The 18,116-nt window shown below is 45.7% G+C and overlaps 1 protein-coding gene and 1 non-coding gene across 11 annotated transcripts; one reads left to right on the top strand and one right to left on the bottom strand.

Moving 5' to 3' along the window:
* Positions 1-339: 339 nt before the first annotated feature.
* prom1b (prominin 1 b) lies at positions 340-17,938 on the top strand. 10 transcript variants are annotated; one of them, XM_058074525.1, is made up of 27 exons: positions 342-844; positions 5,805-5,866; positions 5,937-5,963; positions 6,042-6,247; positions 6,563-6,683; positions 6,796-6,859; positions 6,950-7,039; positions 7,525-7,548; positions 7,715-7,932; positions 8,397-8,471; positions 8,815-8,878; positions 9,005-9,013; positions 9,101-9,260; positions 9,321-9,473; positions 10,058-10,181; positions 10,574-10,677; positions 10,791-10,875; positions 10,976-11,122; positions 11,244-11,315; positions 11,454-11,546; positions 12,244-12,258; positions 12,377-12,430; positions 12,511-12,591; positions 13,065-13,133; positions 13,223-13,312; positions 13,849-13,964; positions 15,531-16,119. In XM_058074525.1, exons 1-27 carry the CDS (start codon positions 565-567, stop codon positions 15,559-15,561), a joined length of 2,634 nt encoding a protein of 877 aa, XP_057930508.1. In that variant the 5' UTR covers positions 342-564; the 3' UTR covers positions 15,562-16,119. The 10 variants fall into 10 exon arrangements, with proteins under 10 accessions (XP_057930516.1, XP_057930513.1, XP_057930515.1 ...); XM_058074524.1 differs by having other exon boundaries at positions 343-844; positions 12,241-12,258; positions 15,531-16,118; XM_058074526.1 differs by lacking the exon at positions 15,531-16,119 and adding an exon at positions 16,554-17,938 and having other exon boundaries at positions 345-844; positions 12,241-12,258.
* On the bottom strand, positions 15,170-15,242 carry trnak-cuu (transfer RNA lysine (anticodon CUU)). Its single transcript has one exon. It is a non-coding gene; the product is annotated as a tRNA-Lys (tRNA).
* Positions 17,939-18,116: the final 178 nt, after the last annotated feature.

The raw sequence follows: 18,116 nt of genomic DNA, 5'->3' as shown, positions 1-18,116 counted from the left end.
GTATTCAAGTTTTTCCACCTCTATGATATGAAATATGTTGCAGCCTTTCATTTTTCTGAATGTAAAAGTTTGGACCCCCTGCTGTGTGCAGTAAAGGGCCATGAGCTCAAGGGAGCGTCAACAAGTATCAGGACAGGTCCCACACAATAGATGGATTCCTTCACGTAGCAGCCGTCATATAAACCGAGTACACGCTCTTTCAATGTCACGCGATGGACTTTTCTGACACGCTTTGTTTGTTTATTTCCGTAAACATGTTTTTTCCCACAGTTGCTAACTTTCTACGTGATGCTAGTCCCTTAAGCTCCTCCTGTCAGTCATAGAGGATTAGCGCTCACCGTGGCGGGTGAGTGACGGGCGGCCACATCCTCTTCGTCCGAGCCGCCAGACGCTGCCGTCCCCGGGGAAGATGCGCCTCAAGAGTCCCACCGGATCGGAGTGGAGTTGAGGAGAATCCACGGGTGGAAAGTTACACGAGTTGTCGGACGGAGCGGACAGGTGCCTTCTCTACCTTCCTCGCCGCCCTCACCCCCCCCCCCCCCCCCCCCCCACCCGCACCGAGCCATGCTGTGGACGCGGTGGGTTCTGCTGCTGCTCTGCTGGGGGGCCGCCGGCGGCCAGCGTCCGCAGCGGCAGCCCGAGGAGGGCGACTCGTCCCCGGGTGCCGAGCGAGCGGACTCCCGTAGGCAGCGGTCGCCGCCCCCGGTGGAGCCGCTGGATTTCGGCTTCGTCCCCGCAGCCGTGTACGATACGCACGCGTACTACGAAGCCGGGGCCATCGGGATCCTCTTCCACATGGTCCACGCCTTCCTTTACGCTGTTCAGCCCAACTTCTTCCCAAAAGGTCAGTTTTTCCTCTTCCCTTCCTTTTCTTACCTGCTGCCATCTTCCGTGATCGATAATGCCCACTAATCACCTGGTTACGTCCACCCGCACACGCATGCGGTGGAAAGGTGCCTGGTGGAGGACGACAATGCTCACTTTATTCATATTTCAATAACAATCGCTATTGTTGGGACCTTTTATGGTTATGGTTATGCTCTGTAATCCAATCCCAAAATACCGAAGAGTACTCAACAGCGCCCCTGCTGGTTAGAGTCCGGAACTGCACTCGCACGTTGACTCCTGGCTGGCTGAATTAAAATCAAAATTGAAATCCAAATGAAATTGAGGAAAAAGTAGAATCAAGTCAATCAGAATAAGCTTCTCACGCGAGGAAAAAGAACCTCATTTATTAGCACAGAGTTGAAATTGGAGCAAAACGATCGATTTATTGTTGGAATTGAGGACAATTAGGTTGGAAAATGAAATTGAGGAAAACCTTGTCGCAAAGTCCAAACATCAAAGAAAGAAGGTTTACGAGAAGAAAGCTAAAATATTTGGAAAAAAACAGCCTTAATGGGGAAAAGCAGATGTCATTTTTTGGGAATAAAGTCCAAATATTAGGAGACAAACATTGGAATTCCCACCGGAAAAAGTATCCCAATTTTACCAGAATACTTTTATCATTTCTGATATGAGGAATAAAAATCATTTTAATAGCAAAGAGTTGAAATAGTAAAAAACATAAAGTACATGTTATTTACATGTGTTATTTATGTCGTAAAAGTTGTCATGTTGGGAAATGAAATTGTGGAAAAAGTTGTAGTGTGATGGGAATAACGTCCAAATATTCTGGGAATGAATCCATAGTCTCATGGGAAGAACATGGAAAAGAAGAAAGCTGAGCTCGGTGGAGGAAAACCAGCCGAAATGGGAAAGACCGAGGGAAAGGTTGGAGTGGGATGGGAATATGGGAATAAAGTCCTACTATGAGAAGCATAGCCCCCCCTCAACAACAAAGAGCGTGGGTGGACTCCAGAGCGCCTCTGCTGGCCGGATGCTGGCACCGCACGCTTGCGTCGGCTCGTGGGCGGAGCGCCGCCGCTGTGACCGCTGTGCTGATGACCTCTTACTCGATCGAGCAGCAAAGTCCAAAAACCCCCTGAACCCGTCGACGTGGCCTTCCTCTCCGCTCATCATCCCCCGTGGCCAATTCACACGCCGTTTGATTTTTACAACCGTAGCGGCGCCGATGGCGGCCTAGCGTGGCCCGGTTCATGTCAGGAAGGACACGGGAAAAATTCATGCATTCATCAACGTCTTCCTCTTTTTGTTGGGAAAATGCGGTGAGATTTCCTCTCAAATGGACTTTGGACGCGTTCCTCCAGGATGTGGATTCATCTTTGTAAACACTACAGGCAGACAGGACAGCAAACACTCACTAGAAGTGGCCGCCAGGTACCAAAGTCATCGATACGCGGCAAACCGCTTTCATACGTCATGGACAAACAACACCCCCCCACCCCCATTCAACCAGTGTCAAAATATGAATATGAAACCAAAGTGTAGAAGAACATGAAATAATACCCATAAGGTGTGGCCTCCTTATGGGCGGGAGGAGCAACGGGAAGGAGGCCTGATTGACAACACAGCATGGTATCCATCATGGTATCCACCATGATATCCACCATGGTATCAACATTATATCCACCATGGTATCTCCCATGGTATCCATCATGGTATCCACCATGGTATCCATCATGGTATCCATCATGGTATCCACCATGGTATCCACTAGCATGAGGGAAATAACACCTGAGTTGGCATGGTGATGAAAGTAGTCATTTTGGAAAGTTGGATCATGGTACAGGTGTAACGGTACAGCTGCTGCCTTTCTAGGCTGTAGGCTACTGGTTCCATGCCGGCCGCCGTTATTTTCCCGTCAATACTCGTATTGGGCCAGGCCGCAGGAGAAGCGTGTTTGTGAAGGAGCGGTCACGTTGGCAGAATCGGATCGGAGGGTTTTAAGTTTGCTGCCATTTTGGTGTGCGGGGGCTCGGGCGGGGCCGGGTAACCAATTAGCAGGTCAGCGATTAGAGGAGGCTTTCTCTGTCACCTGCATCACCGCCTAAGACCTTAATCCGCAGAACATATGCTCCCTGCGGGGGCGTGGGGGCAGGGGGCGTGGGGGGGCTCCAACTTATTGGTGGCGTTCCCCGCTTCCCCAACGACTTCACAAATCGTTTGACGAGAATAACATCGAAATATTCAGAGAGAATAACATCCTATGATGAGGAAAAAACAACAATGGAAGGTGGGGGGGGCGGGGGGGATGCAGCAAACAAAAGTGGAACAAACCATTATAGGTGTTAAAAAAGTACATGAAAATAAAAAGGATTTTAATTAAAGTGTAAAAAAAATGCTTTAGGTATTTAAAAATAAAACAACAAATGAATATAAAAATGAAAATGATTGAAATAAAATGTAAACAAATATACACAAAAGAAATCATGAATGAATATGAAATTCAAAATATTTTAAATAAATCAATTGATTATTAAAAATAAATACGACTAAAATTAAATGATTAAAAAATAAATACATGTGTAAAAAAAGCCCTCTAGACATGAAATAACACCCCTATAGTCATCTTTATACTCCTATTACCCAATATGGTAAACATAATAAGAGAAAACAAGCTGTTTATCACTTTCTAAATACACTTTTTATCATGATTAGAGCCCTCTAGATATGAAATAACACACCTTTAGTCATTTTTATAGTCCTGTTACCCAACATAGTAAACAGAAGAGAAAATAAGACATAGAAAAGCTGTTTACCTCCTTCTAAATACACTGTGTAACATGATTAGAGCCCTCCATGAAATAACATCCCTATAGTCACTTTTACGCCACACTGTTCAGCTGTAATGCACGGGCAATGGGATCACTGCAGGGACACAAGATGACCATGGCTTTAACCATTAGCGAGCTAGCGAGTTACCTAGTTAGCCTCCAATGTATTTACTTTATTGTAAACTTAAGGAAGGTTCCAAACGGAGTTAGCCAAAAGCTAACCACATCCACACCGAATGAGAGAACTTGTTTTCACTCACTTGTGTCAGAAAAAGGTTTGTTTGGCTACGTTAGCACTAGCTTCCACAGCCAACCGGGCCTCAAAGTGTCGTAGCCAAGGATGCGGGATGAGACGGACGTATCCGCTCTCCGCAACCACGCTTTTCCTTGACATCAAAAAGTGTGGCTGTCCCACCTGCCCTCCCCACTTCCCAAAAATGCAGCTTTTTCTTTGGTTGTCACCTAAACAGGAAGCGGACATGATGATTTATTTGCTGTTACCACCAAATATCACATGGAGATATGTGTTCATGGCAGCAATAATGGAAGGTTAGCATATTAGCATGTTAGCATGTTGTGTTTTGGGCTTTTTAGCTGTGTGAGGCATCTTATCCCTCTGCTAACACACAGGCTAGATTAGGGGATTAGCAAGGGTGGGGCTGCTGCTAACCTGCTGCTACTGTTACTTGTGCAGATGGCACACACACACACACACACACACACACACACACGCACACGTTTGTGCAAAACACAAGTTGTACAGAAAGTGGGTCAGTGTTGTCTTTACTTGTCTGTTTGATTTAGTGTTTGTGTTGTCAACAAGGCGGACATCTTGAGTCATCAGTGCTTAGATGCCTGGTACTCTCTGCAGTTGAGTAACATCTCTGTGAGCAGGCAGACTAGTGTATTATTCTTAATATAGTCTTGAAATGATTTATTACATCCTAATATTGAAATAATAAAGTCCTCACTTGGATGAATAAAGTTGTTTGTTTACAAGAAAAAAGTTTACAAAAGTCAGTCATGCATTCACAAAAATAAAGTTGCAAATTTATGAGAAAAAAGTCATAAATGCACAAGAATAAAGTCGCCCATTTCCGACAATGATGTCATAATTTTATGAGGACAAAAGTCAGCCATTTACGAGAATAAAGTCACCCATTTACAACAATAAAGTTGCCCATTTACAAGAATAAAGTCGCCCATTTACGAGAATAAAGTCGCCCATTTACGAGAATAAAGTCGCCCATTTTCGAGAATAAAGTGGTCCATTTACAAGAAAGGAAGTAACAAATGTACCACGTGGATGTGATCTAGTGAGGAATTCCAGTCCTGCTTCATTCTGCCGCTTCCATCTCCATCCCTCACCTTCCCTTCACTCCTCCTTTCCTTTTGCTCCCCCACCCCCCACTGGGTCACTCAGCTAAGCTGTCTAAGCTTAGCTGCCTTCCGTGGCTAATGCTAACTAAGAAGCCGTGCCCCCCCCCCCCCCAGGTGGACTTGAATGATCTGCCTTAGCCCCTAGTCCATAAACGTGTCTATTTTTAAAGCATAGCTCAGTCCTCCCCATCCAACCCCCCCCCAGCTAGCTAGCTTCACGCTAACGTTCTGGCCCAATCTGGAATGAATCATTGATTCATATCATATTTAAGAACATTTGAGTTTGTCTAAAAGAAGTCAAATGGAAATATAAGGCCTTCACAAGACGCATTCAAAGACCTTGTGATATGTAGTTTTCTACACTGGCCACTAGGTGTCAGTACTGTTAAAGTAATGTTGGCCCAGACACACAAGCACCAGACTCAGGCCTCCGAATCCGACATCACTTCCTGTCACATGTACAGCAGGACACTCGTGTACAAGTCGTATTTATGTCCTGTATTGTGGTAGTACGTGTACTATATTGGCTCATAGGAGAGTGCAGTTGGCCATGGGCGGACATTTTAAGTCTAGAAGGCCCTAATAATGTTAAAAGGTGTTTACAAGGGCCTAAACGGGTTTCCGATGTCGTATACGTATCATTTATTACTGGATTACGATGAATAGTAATAAGCCTCTACCGGATGTGACGGGGCGGGGCACTGCCCCACCGGTCTCTAACGTGCCATGAACTTTTCTTTCTTGCAGATCTGATTGTTCAAGTCATTCAGCAAAACATGGGAGGGATTAAAGTAGAAGAATGGAAAAAGGTAATGACATGGTTATGTTTATGGAATAATATTCCATTGTTTGTGTTCACGTGTGCGTGTGTGTACGCAGCCAGAGAACGTGGTCCTCCTGCTCCAGGTAAGCCCTTCACCTCGCCTGGCTTCTCTAAGTACCGATAGGATGATTGACGGATGTTGTCGCCCGCCTCCTGCTCAGTGGGTGTACTACGAGGCCGGGTTCCTGGTGTGCGCGGCCATCGGCATCGTCTTTGTGGTCCTCGTCCCCGTGTTCGGCATGTGCTTCTGCGTGTGTCGGTGCTGCGAGAATTGCGGCGGCGAGATGCACCAGAGGCAGAGGAAGAACGCTGACTGCCAGCGAGGTTTCTTCACTGCCTCGCTCCTCGCCACCACCATCTTCATCACGTGAGGACCGTCTTTGGATTGCTTGTTGTTCTTTGCATAGGCCATTTGTTGCTAGGCAGAATTCATGAGGCTCAGTCATAACTGCCCCGCCACTGTTGCTAGGCAGAATTCATGGGGCTCAATCATAACTGCCCTGCCACTGTTGCTAGGCAGATTTCACGGGGCTCTGTCATAACTGCCCTGCCACTTATTGTCAGGCAAAGCGTTAAGTTTGAAAGTGAATGTTGAAGCTGTGCTGCCCTCTGTTGGCGATGGAGGGTCCAGCAACCCCAGTCGGGTCTAAATCAACCCCCCCGTGTGGTTTTTGTGTGCCAGCGTGGGGGTCCTGGTAGCCTACGCGGCCAACCACAACATCAGCTCCCACATCAAGAGCACCCGGCGCTTCATCAACACCAACATGAGGGACCTGAAGATGTTTGCCAACAACACGCCTGCGGTATGCCGTCCCCCCATCACCGGAATGTACACCCCCCCCCCCCCTCCCCCAAAAATATAATTTCCGACACTAAAGGTGGAAAACGCCGACTCATTTCCTGGCTTCTTTGCAGCAAATCGAATACCTGACAGGACAGTACACCACGGCCAAGAACAAAGTCCTGTCTGAGCTGGACAGTAAGTGTTCATCTGGAACTTCCTGATTCCTTTTTCGTGTTCCCATCATCATCATCATCAATGTCCTTTTCAACGTCTTCACCCTGTCAGACATTGGACCCTTGCTGGGGGGGAGGATTCACAGCCAGTTGGAGAAGGAGGTGGTCCCCTCCCTGGACAGCGCCCTGCGAATGGCAGGAGGTAACACGCACACTCCATAACTTTTAGACTTCCCATTTGATCCAACGCTGATATGATGATATTTGATATGACATAATCCACCTCAACGGGCTAGCATCTGTAGCATCTGATACCCGATGATTTGGTTAAGCAACATCATACGATCCAATGCTCCATAGTGCAGGACGCTGCCTGGAGCCTGTGCCCCAATACGGTGCACCCTGCTGGGCCACAGCAGGTGGCTCCTGCCCCTGTCTGCCCTGGTCCTCCTGGTAGTGGTCCTATTTCATGAGGACTCATCACCAAATCCTGGTTTCCTCCAGTCCTCCTTAGCTGCAGGTGTGCACAAAGTACCCGTACATAGTATTGTCAAAAGTACCATATCCGGTTTGGACAAAAGATCTGTCGTTGCGGGTCCGATACGGTTCATGCATGTAGATTCAACATGGCTTCCATAACGCTCATTTTCCTCTTTTTTCTTCACCTCACGTTTCTTCTCCTCTCAGCTAAAGTTGAGAATGCGGTCAAAGGTAAATGAGATGTGTTGTGGATTGGCTGTTTCCCGTGTGGCGTTCCGTGGAATGGCTGTGATTGTGGTGCTCCTTCTGTGGCTGAGATGTTGACATCAAGCTTCCCCTTGGCTTTCCCGGCTTGAAATGGAATATTTCTTGGAAATGTGTGTCCTCGTGCATGCAGCCATGCGGGAGACCAAGGAGGCCCTGGAGAGCGTCAGCTCCTCGCTGCAGGTCCTTCAGGAGGGCACGGAGAAGCTGAAGGACAGCCTGGTCGGAGAGCGGGCGTCGCTGTCCAACACCTTGTCCGACCCGGCCTGCACCAACGGCGCCGTGTCGCCCAGCTGCAACGCCATCCGCTCCACGCTCTTCCAGCTGGGGATCAACGCCGACTTCGCCAAGGTTCCGAGGAGCCACACGCATGCACACATGCACACGCACACATGCACACACACAATGCATAAGAACGCTGTCAGAGGTCGTCAACCACTACACTTTGATATTGACTCCAACGGCGCCATCAACTGATTTAACTACATCAGGGTGTCCAAAGTGCGGCCCAGGAGCCATTTCTAGCCTGCTGCTGTTTTTTATCATTTAACAAGAAATGTATTTTTAAAAATCCCTACAATGGCAAAAATGGTGAAATCTGCGTAAAACGTAACAAGAACAAGTGGTGGTTACTTCATAGGACGAGAGGACACAGAAGCTCATTTTAGTGTCAAACTTGCAATTTTTGGAATATTTAGTTGCGGAAAAAGTTTGAATGTTACAAAAATCAAGTCCAAATATTCTAGGAATAAAATCATAAATAAATAAAATAATAAAACCGTTCAACAGCTTTGATGTTTGTTGTGTTTTTCCAGCTCCCGGATGTCAGCCACGCCTTGGCGAATGTCCAAACTGTCCTGAAGACCGACCTCAGCAACGTGGTCCAAAAGGTCAGCTGACCCCAACACAAACATTTAGCGTGTGACGTTCAAAGACAAACCGTTCCAAGGTTGGCTCCTCCTGTCAACCATGGACCCGCCCTTGTGTGTAACTGCTCTACAGGAGCCCCCAATGGCCACCAGAGGCCCCCACCAAGTCCTAAGAAACGCCCTTTTATGGTTCCTTGGATGAACCAAAAAGGCTGAGGGTTCTGACGCTTGGACAGGAAGTTCGGCCTAAGCTTGTTGTTGAATGTGAACTCTAACATAGTCCTAGAACACAATAATCAGTGTGCCTTGAAAAATCAGTCCAAGTCATGGCTCCTAACCTGCTTTTCCTTCCTTCCATCCTCAGGGATACTCATCCTTCAATGACACGCCAAGGCTGGTCAAAGAGCAGACCAGGAATATCCTATCAGGTACACGGACGCCTGTGTGTGTGTGTGTGTGTGTGTGTGCGCGCGTGTGTGTGCGTGTGTGATTGTGGCCATCCTATGACATTCTCTTCTTCTCTCATCTTCATTTCCGTGGGAATGGAACCGCAGCACTACCCCGTACGTCTCCTTGCAGTCACATTCGCATCCTTCCTGTTCCCTTGGACGATGATGTGTGTGTGTGTGTGTGTGTGTGTGCGTCTGTAGGAGTCAAAGCCATGCTGGACAAGATCGGCTCGGACATCAACGGCTTCGCCAAGATGTTTCCGGTGGAAGCGTCGCTGGTCAACTTCACGGTTTTCCTGAACGATGGACAGAAGAAGATGGAGTCTTATTACCCTCAGATCGACCAGATGGATTTCTACAGGTTGGCATTTGGGTGGACAAAAGTATTGGGACACGTCCATGACGCCGCCGTGTGCCGCAGGTGGATCGGCTGCGTGGCGGTGCTCTGCATGGTGGTCCTCATCCTGGCCTTCAACATCCTGGGTCTGCTCTGCGGCGCCTGCGGCTATGACAAGCAGGCCACGCCCACCACCCGCGGCTGCCTGTCCAACACGGGAGGAAACCTGCTCATGGCGTAAGTCGCATCTCATGACCGATGTTGACGCGGTTGCCTGGCAACACACAGCAGCAGTGTAGACCAACAAATGGACTTTAATTCAGTTTGCTAAAACCGGGTTTACAATTCAGTCCATAAAAAAGGAAAAGACATTCCATGTTCCCAAATCCATATGGACGCCCCCGGCACACCAAGGCTGCATCCGTGGATTGTGTCTTGGAGCGCCAATCATGTGACACGGGTCTTCCAAAGATCCTATCGTGTCCTGTATGGTGACTTTTCAAATATTATAGAAATATAGAAATTATTTACACTGAGTTTTTATAAAGCACATTTTTATTCAACAAAAATCCAATTTCCCGATAATTTAACTTCCATAAACGATACTGTTTCATTGGTCAGTCTGGAATGCTGGAACGAATGCTGTGCTTCCCAATATTTTTTTCTTTGATTGGATAAAAATACCCAAACTTCTCTCCACAGCCATGATGGAAGAAACTATATGATATTATTATTATTATTATTATTATTATGATAGTGTATATTATTCTATGATGATGATTGACACCATGTCCTCCATGTGTCCTCCATGTGTCCTCCAGCGGGGTGGGCTTCTCCTTCATCTTCTCCTGGGTGCTGATGGCCATCGTGACCACGCTGTTTGTTGTCGGGGGCAACCTGGAGAAGCTGATGTGTGAGCCGTTGGCCAATAGGCAGCTCTTCAAGGTACTTGGAAGTAAACCTCAGCTTTCCTTTCCGTAGGATCTATACAGTATAGTAGTATCTGTACAGTGTAGTAGTATCATACAGTACAGTATAGTAGTATCGTTACAGTACAGTATAGTAGTATCTATACAGTGCAGTATAGTAGTATCTGTACAGTACAGTATAGTAGTATCTATACAGTGCAGTATAGTAGTATGTATACAGTATAGTAGTATGTATACAGTATAGTAGTATCTATACAGTACAGTATAGTAGTATCTATACAGTATAGTTGTATATACTATGTATGTATATATATATATATATACCCAGCCTGGGTGAAAGTCAGCTGTGCCGGTTTTTCCCGTATGCTATCCCGGTAGATGACGACGTGGGCTTCCTTGTGTGTTTAGATCATCGACACGCCATTCCTGGTCCATCCGGCCAAGAAGAACTTCCTTCCTGGGATGCTGTTCCAGAACCCAAACATTGACCTGACCCTGGGAAGCATGTACAGGTGAAGTACTATCATCTAGACGTGCTGCAGATCACACGCCTTTGTGGGAATATGGCCGTCAGTCTGTGTGTGCGTGTACGTATGTGTGTGTGTGTGTGTGTGTGCGTGTGCAGGGAGTGCTACGAGAACAACGGCCTGTACCACGCCCTGCAGCTGGAGACCATGTTCAACGTGAACTCCTTCCTCAACAGAACTGTGGCAAGTCCAGTGTGACTGGTAGACGTGTCCACCATGATATGTGTAGTATCATGAAGTATTGGTACGTAGATATATAGTACTGTATGTGCTTTTGAACCAGTACAACAAGGATGTGGCCAAAGTGCTGGAGGGCGTGCAGGTGGACCTGCAGGACATCACGCTGCTGGAGCAGGCGGGCAGAGACAACCTCATCAACTTTGCCAATTCTGGCATCGGACTCATCGACTACGATGCGTACCTGGCCGAGGTACCGTACGATGGTACCGGCAGGATGGCTAATGCTGATTAATCAGGATTAATTCATTTGATCACTGGGATTCATTGAAAAACCAAAAGAAGCAGGCCTTCAATGTCGTTTGTTTCCTTAGGTCAATAGGGGCGTCACACTGGTGGATCTTCTCACCTTCTCCACTGACTTGGAAGCTCAGGCCGACCAGCTGGTGAGTTCAAGCGTCCAGTTATTATCCTAAGACGCCAGGATGAGAACAAGGATGGAAAATGAAGAGCACAGACCTACCTCCTTCCTTCTTGGAATGTGCTAGAAACATCTTGTGTCGGTTCTTTGTTTGTCCTTGCAGCCCCGTGGAGCTCTGGAGAACGCCCTGAAAGGTCACGCCAGCAGCATCAGGCAGATTCACAGGGAACACGTCATCCCCATGGAGCAAGCCATGGTACGCCACAAACGCAGGCCCGCCACAGCGCCACCGGGGCCACCGGGGTCAAGAAATGTTGACCCTAAGTGGACCATGACAATGGGTCATCATAAGCCAACATCTAACTCCAGTCCAAAACGACACTTAGCACCTAGAGTGGCAGGTTGCTCTTTTCCAGCAACAAAACCTACTAAATCCTATCGACTTCTACTACTACTACTACTACTACTACTACTTCTACTACTACTACTACATTAAGTATTTGTCTATTTGTTTGAGAAACATTTTAGGATTGCAAACATTTCTTTTTCCATCAAAGTGAAAATCAGCCAGATGATTCTAATGTCACAAGAGCAACAAGTGGCGGAAGGAATATAAGAACAAAAGAGCTGACGCTGGATGTATTGTATCTAGCATGATAGCGCTACTATGCTAACATTAGCATGCCAACAATGCTAACATACCAAGATTAGCATGCAACATTTAGCATGGCAGCACTAAGCATCTGCAAATGTTAATATTTCTGAACATCTCTAAAATGCTACTATGCTAACATTAGCATGCTAACAGACAGTCTAGGTACTGCATGTTAATACTTGCGGTATCACTGGACTGCATTACAGTATCTTAGTGTACCAATGAAGCTATGTGATTAGCCTGAACGCCCCATGTTGACCCCCCTTTCCTTTCTTTCCTTGCTGTGTGGTGCCAGAAGTACGTGCGTGCCAGGGTAAGCGTCTGTGGCCAAGGTGCTGGTGGACGTGGGTGCTAGTGCTAGCGGTGTCGTGTTGACGTGTCGATACGGTATACATGTGATGTTTGCTAACAGCGTTTGTCTTCCGGTGCAGAGCACCTTGAGCCAGAGCATCAAGCTGCTGCAACGAACCTCCAGTGACCTCCCGGTGAGAAAACAGCATCAGAACAAGAACGGGAACTTGGTGGCCATTTTATTCCCACAATCAGGACCTCCTCCCTCCCTCAGGTCAAGGTCACCAACATCCTGAGCGCCATCGACGCGTCCGAGTACCTCATCACTCACAACGCCTCGCATGTGGTCAAGCTGGTACGGTACCTCCTGCAGGGAGTATACCTAGATAATATAATATTTTTTCTACTGTATTGAGTAATAGGAGTGTAAAGGTGACTATAGGGGTGTTATTTCATGTCTGGAGGGCTCTAAGGTAGTAGACAGGTTCTTATTGTCTCTTCTTATGCCTACTATATTGGGTAATAGGAGCGTAAAGGCGACTATAGGGGTGTTATTTCATGTCTGGAGGGCTCTAATGTTCTCTATGTCTTATTGTCTCTTCTTATGTCTACTGTATTGGGTAATAGGAGTGTGAAGATGACTATAGGGGTGTTATTTCATGTCTAGGGGGCTCTAAGGTTCTCTGTTTTATTGTCTCTTCTTATGCCTAATGTATTGGGTAATAGGAGCATAAAGGTGACTATAGGGGTGTTATTTCAAGTCTGGAGGGCTCTAAGGTGGTAGGCAGGTTCTTATTGTCTCTTCTTATGCCTACTCTATACTTTCAGGAAACAAAAGGCTACGTTGAAAGCTTGGTGGGATACTTCAAGCAGTACACGGACTGGGTACACAACTCTGTGAGTCCTGATGCTGACATTCCCAAGTATGCCCGCCACGAGCGTGCGTGTGGTACGTGTGCGTGGACATTGTGTGTGCTTGGTTGCAGCTGACTGCAGAGGTGGCCCAGTGTAAGCCCATCAGCAACATCGTGGACAGCATGGAGATCGTAGCGTGCAGTTTCATCGTGGACTCGGTGGTAAGAACCCAAAATACTCTCCCGGTGGAGTGTTTTATGGAACGGGGTAATCACCCTTTGGTAGGTTTCTGTCCCGGCGGGTGTCCGGGCGTCGACGTCTGCATTATGAAATACGGGAAAGTAGGAGAATTCATGGTAGAATGTTCTAGAAGGAAACGTTTAATGCTGACAAGACGCCGTGGTGGCGAGTGCAAACCTTCAAGGAGCCACACTCAAACACCCGAGCTTTTTCTTTGTATTCTTGGTTAGCATCATGAATGTTAGCATGTTAGCATTTTCTGTTCTATAGTAATCAGCAGTAGAACTTTTGGGAGCAGAAATGTTGCTGTTTTACTTATATGTAAAAACGATATGTAAATATAGTTTTATATTTACATACATATATGTAATATGTAAGTAGGTATGTAAGCAGCTAAGTCAGTAGCACCGGAGTCTGTGTCAAAATCTTTTGGAACATGGCTGCCATTTTGACAGCCCCAAACACATGGAATGACGCCCTGAGCATTTAGCGTGTGACCCGTTTTTTCTTATTCTAGAACACGTTCTGGTTCGGTCTGGGAGCCTGCAGCATCCTCCTGATCCCCAGCATCATCTTCTCCATCAAACTGGCCAAATACTACAGGAGGATGGACACGGAGGATGTCTTTGAAGAGTGAGTTCTACGGCGTAATATTCCCACTTCCTGCCCAGCCTGGTGATAAGGTCCGATACAAGAGCTGGAAGGACACGACTAGCGTCTTATGTGCGGCAGGCTGCAGGGAATAGCTGCTTAAGGAGAGGGCAAGCGATAGCCCACAGCTAGCTTGGCAACCAGGGCCGTCACTTCCATGGTGCCCACCCGGCCTTCAGGTGGTCCAGCAGCCATTTGGATTGTCTTTTCAAAATAGTAGCACCAAACGGGGCCACTTATTCGGGTCTTTTGGGGAGGCGAACACACAAGAACGTGTTGCTCTTCTCAGGCTTTGTGCCGTACCCCACGGACATGGACAGATTCAAGACCGCACATCGTCTTTGCAGAAAAAAGATGTACTCCAACGAGAAAAAGTTGTCATTTTATGAGAGTAACGTAATGTTGAGGAAGAATAATGTCACGTTAGTGCATTAGAGTTGAAATAACTCTATTCCAACGGTAAAAAGTCCCAATTTTATGAGAGTTAAATTTGTAATATGAGGAAAAATAATCGTTTTAGTGGCATAGAGTTAAAATATTCAAGAAAATGTTTTTTGTAATTGTAATTTTTGGTAAATTAGCTTGGTTTAATATTCATATTACGAGGATAAAATCCAAATATTACATAAATAAAGTCAGACATTTGAACTTTTCCAAGAAAAATAAAAAAATTATGCAAAAATATTTGCATAATGCGGGCAAAAAGAACAGCAAAAAGAGGCAAAGCTGAGATGCATCTTTTTTCTTGAAATATATTTTTCTTGAAATATATACCTTTATATAACATATATAAATATATACTGTATGGTACTCCAACAAAGTCGGAGCTTTGGTGCTTCGATGAAAAGCAACATTAGCGACATCTGGTGGAAGAAAGACGTCAAAGCAATCCGTCGCTACAATGAATGAAAGTCAGGTCGCAATTAAAAAAACACCAACAAACTCTCCAATGTTTGATTCCAAGCCGACATCGTTCACTTAGCCTGCTGGTTAGTAGGAGCCAAAATAAGCAGCCAATGACGCGGGTCCCTTCCAACCGCCAATGCGTGCTGTGACGTATCAAATCACGTGGCATTTAGCGCGCTACGCAAGCTCCGAAGCTAGTCAGTCCACTTCAGACGAAATAAAAGTAAGAAGGAAATACATTTTAGTGAAACAAAACAAATGAAAGGCCCCCAAAAATGTCACGCCCAACGTGGGGCTCGAACCCACGACCCTGAGATTAAGAGTCTCATGCTCTACCGACTGAGCTAGCCGGGCGGATGAAAGGGTCAGACGCTACATGGAATAAGTTCTTCAGTCCACCAGCATCGTGAGGAGCATTCTTTTCAGGTCAACCATGAGTGGAGGAGGCCATCTATGCCACCACCTTGCTCCCACAGACAAGCTTATGGACCATGGAGCGCCGTGGTGTACGTGTCATCCAGCTCTTCTATTGGACCTCCTGATCTGCTGCCTCTTTGTCTAATTCAACTGAATCCAGCCGTCTTCTCGTTCCTCTTCTTTCTTCTACAACATTTCCATCTCCCACGCATGTTGGTCCTGCAGCTCCACTTACCCCTGGCTTGTTGCACTTTGACCTCTTGTCTCTTTGGCGTGTCGTGTCCAAACCTTTTGCATCTTCACGCTCATCTTTGGACCCCACCTCCTGCACCCATGTCCTTCTTTCCATCATCTCCTGGCCTTCAGGTTCTGGTGGTGCAGCAGGAATCCCGTCATTCCCGACGAAAGTCGGTGACATTTTGGAGGATGACACCCTGCCCCCGTTCCACTGAGGCTCAGCCCCTCCTTCAAGGGTTGTCGCAAGTAAAACCCTTTGCAATAAAAGACGTGCTGATTTTATGTCAGGTGCTTTGAACGCATCATCATCAGACGAATAGGCCAGCATCCTTTCTCATCTTCATCCATCCTCATCCATCTTGCACCGCCGCTCTCAGATGTGACGACGCCCCAAGGAGGATGGACCAGGTCTTCCCAGACCTCCGGACCTCTACCTGCGTCTTCCCGGACATTCCTTCATCTGTGGCGGACAGCCTGGAGCGCCATCAATTCGTGACAAAAACGTCCTCCATTCCTGAGATAAAAAGTCCAGCATAAAAGTCAGCAATCACCAGAAGAAAGACAGAAATTCAGGAGAAGGCCATAACTTTATGGAATATATAATATATAATATATAATATATAATATATAATATATAATATATAATATATAATATATAAATATAATATATAATATATAATATATAATATATAATATATAATATATAATATATAATATATAATATATAATATATAATATATAATATATAATATATAATATATAATATATAATATATAATATATAATATATATATCTCCATCAACATTTCCGAGAATAAAAGTCCTACATTTATGAGAATAAAAGCCATAAATCAGGAAATGAAAGAATGGGAGATTTCCAGAGTAAAAGTCTTAAAGTGGTAAACAAAATCATAGAATAAAAGTACGGACGTTCACGTGATGTTTGGGTGAAGGTGAAGGCTTCCAAGAGTGTTCATGAGATGTTTCCTTGTCCTCGTCCTTGTCCCCACAGCGGACATGACAACTGGAACTGAAGCCCCGCCCCTTCCTGACTCGGCCTCTCCATTTCCTCCATCCTTCCGCCGTTCCTCTTCAAGTCTTCGTGGAATGATTCTGCTACCAAAAGGGAAGAAAGTCCGCAACAACGTGGAGCTGTCGATTTGTCAACGCAGCCCCATCCATCAAACCTTCATCATCATCATCATCATCATCATCATCATCATCACTTCCATCACATGGACTATACGTCACTGCTTCCATGTGCATTTGGGACGTGTTACTTCTTGGAGATAGAATATGTGTCTTTGCTGTGAGAGCATCTTTTGGGCTCAGTGGAGGACCAACTTAGCTTCTAGAAGATTAGCTTGGGGAGCCCAGACTTTGGTCTGCCAATCAGGAACAATCTTTCTTTTTTATCTTGCTGTCAGATATACCATGGCAAAGAATATCAAAGTCCACTTTAGCTTAGCTTAGCATAACTTAGTTTAGCTTAGCCTAGATTAGCTTAGCACCAAGGACGTGATCATAAGATGATCAGATCATGTTGGGTTTGCTGTTGATTGGGACAAAGACAGAAAGAAACAACTGGAATGTGACATCATCCCAACGTTCTTCCATCCATCCATCTATCCATCCTCCCATCCATCAACCATCCATCCATCCATCCATCATCCACCCATTCATCCACCTATCCATCCACCCACCCAACCATCCATCCATCTACCCATCCAACCATCAACCATCCATCCACCCACCCATCCATCCATCAACCATCCATCCACCATCCATCCATCCATCCATCCATCCATCCATTTTCTGCACCGCTTCTCCTCACCAGTTATGCTGGAGCCTATCCCAACATGATGAGGAAAAACAATGTCCTGTGTGAAAACATATTTTGTTAAAAGTTTTAATATGAGAAAGAAAAGAACGTTTTTGCAAAATGAATGTGGTAGAAAAGAGAAAAGTTAGAATATGAATTTTATTATGAATTTCCATTTTCCAAGAAAAAGTGGTAAACGAACAAGAAGAAGAAAAATAAATCCGGTACCTCCTCTGCCCGATTCCAAAGCTCATACAGGAAGTTTACAACTTTATTTTCATATGTTTTTATTAGCACAATAAATATGTAAATGTATGAGAAAGAAGGTCATATTAGCTTTGCCAAAGGTCATCGTGTTACATTTTATTCTTCTTCTTTTCCAGAAAAAAACTCATCATACCGCATGAATAAAGTCTTATATTTAGGAGAATAAAGTCCTTCATTTACCAGAAATTTACCAGAAAAACTTGCACTTTTCTCATAAGTGTTGTTGTCTTCTTCTGGTGGACCCAATGTTGTGGTCTGGTCTGGTCTGGTCTGGTGACCATACCATCATGAAGACACAATGACACACATAAGTCATGTACCATACCGTACCGTTCTGTACCACACTGTACCTTACCATACTGTACCGTACCAAACCATACCTTACCAAACCGTACTGTCCCGTCCCGTCCAGTATGTGGGTTCCCTCCATCAATAGTGAAAGAATCTCTTATGCAGGATTCCTGAAGTGGTTTCATGTGTGCACCA

Source organism: Doryrhamphus excisus, chromosome 1, assembly GCF_030265055.1.
Source record: "Doryrhamphus excisus isolate RoL2022-K1 chromosome 1, RoL_Dexc_1.0, whole genome shotgun sequence".
Classification (NCBI taxonomy): Eukaryota; Metazoa; Chordata; class Actinopteri; order Syngnathiformes; family Syngnathidae; genus Doryrhamphus; species Doryrhamphus excisus.
The sequence above is the reverse complement of the archived record's forward strand: the minus strand, read 5'-3'. Positions and strand labels throughout refer to the sequence as shown.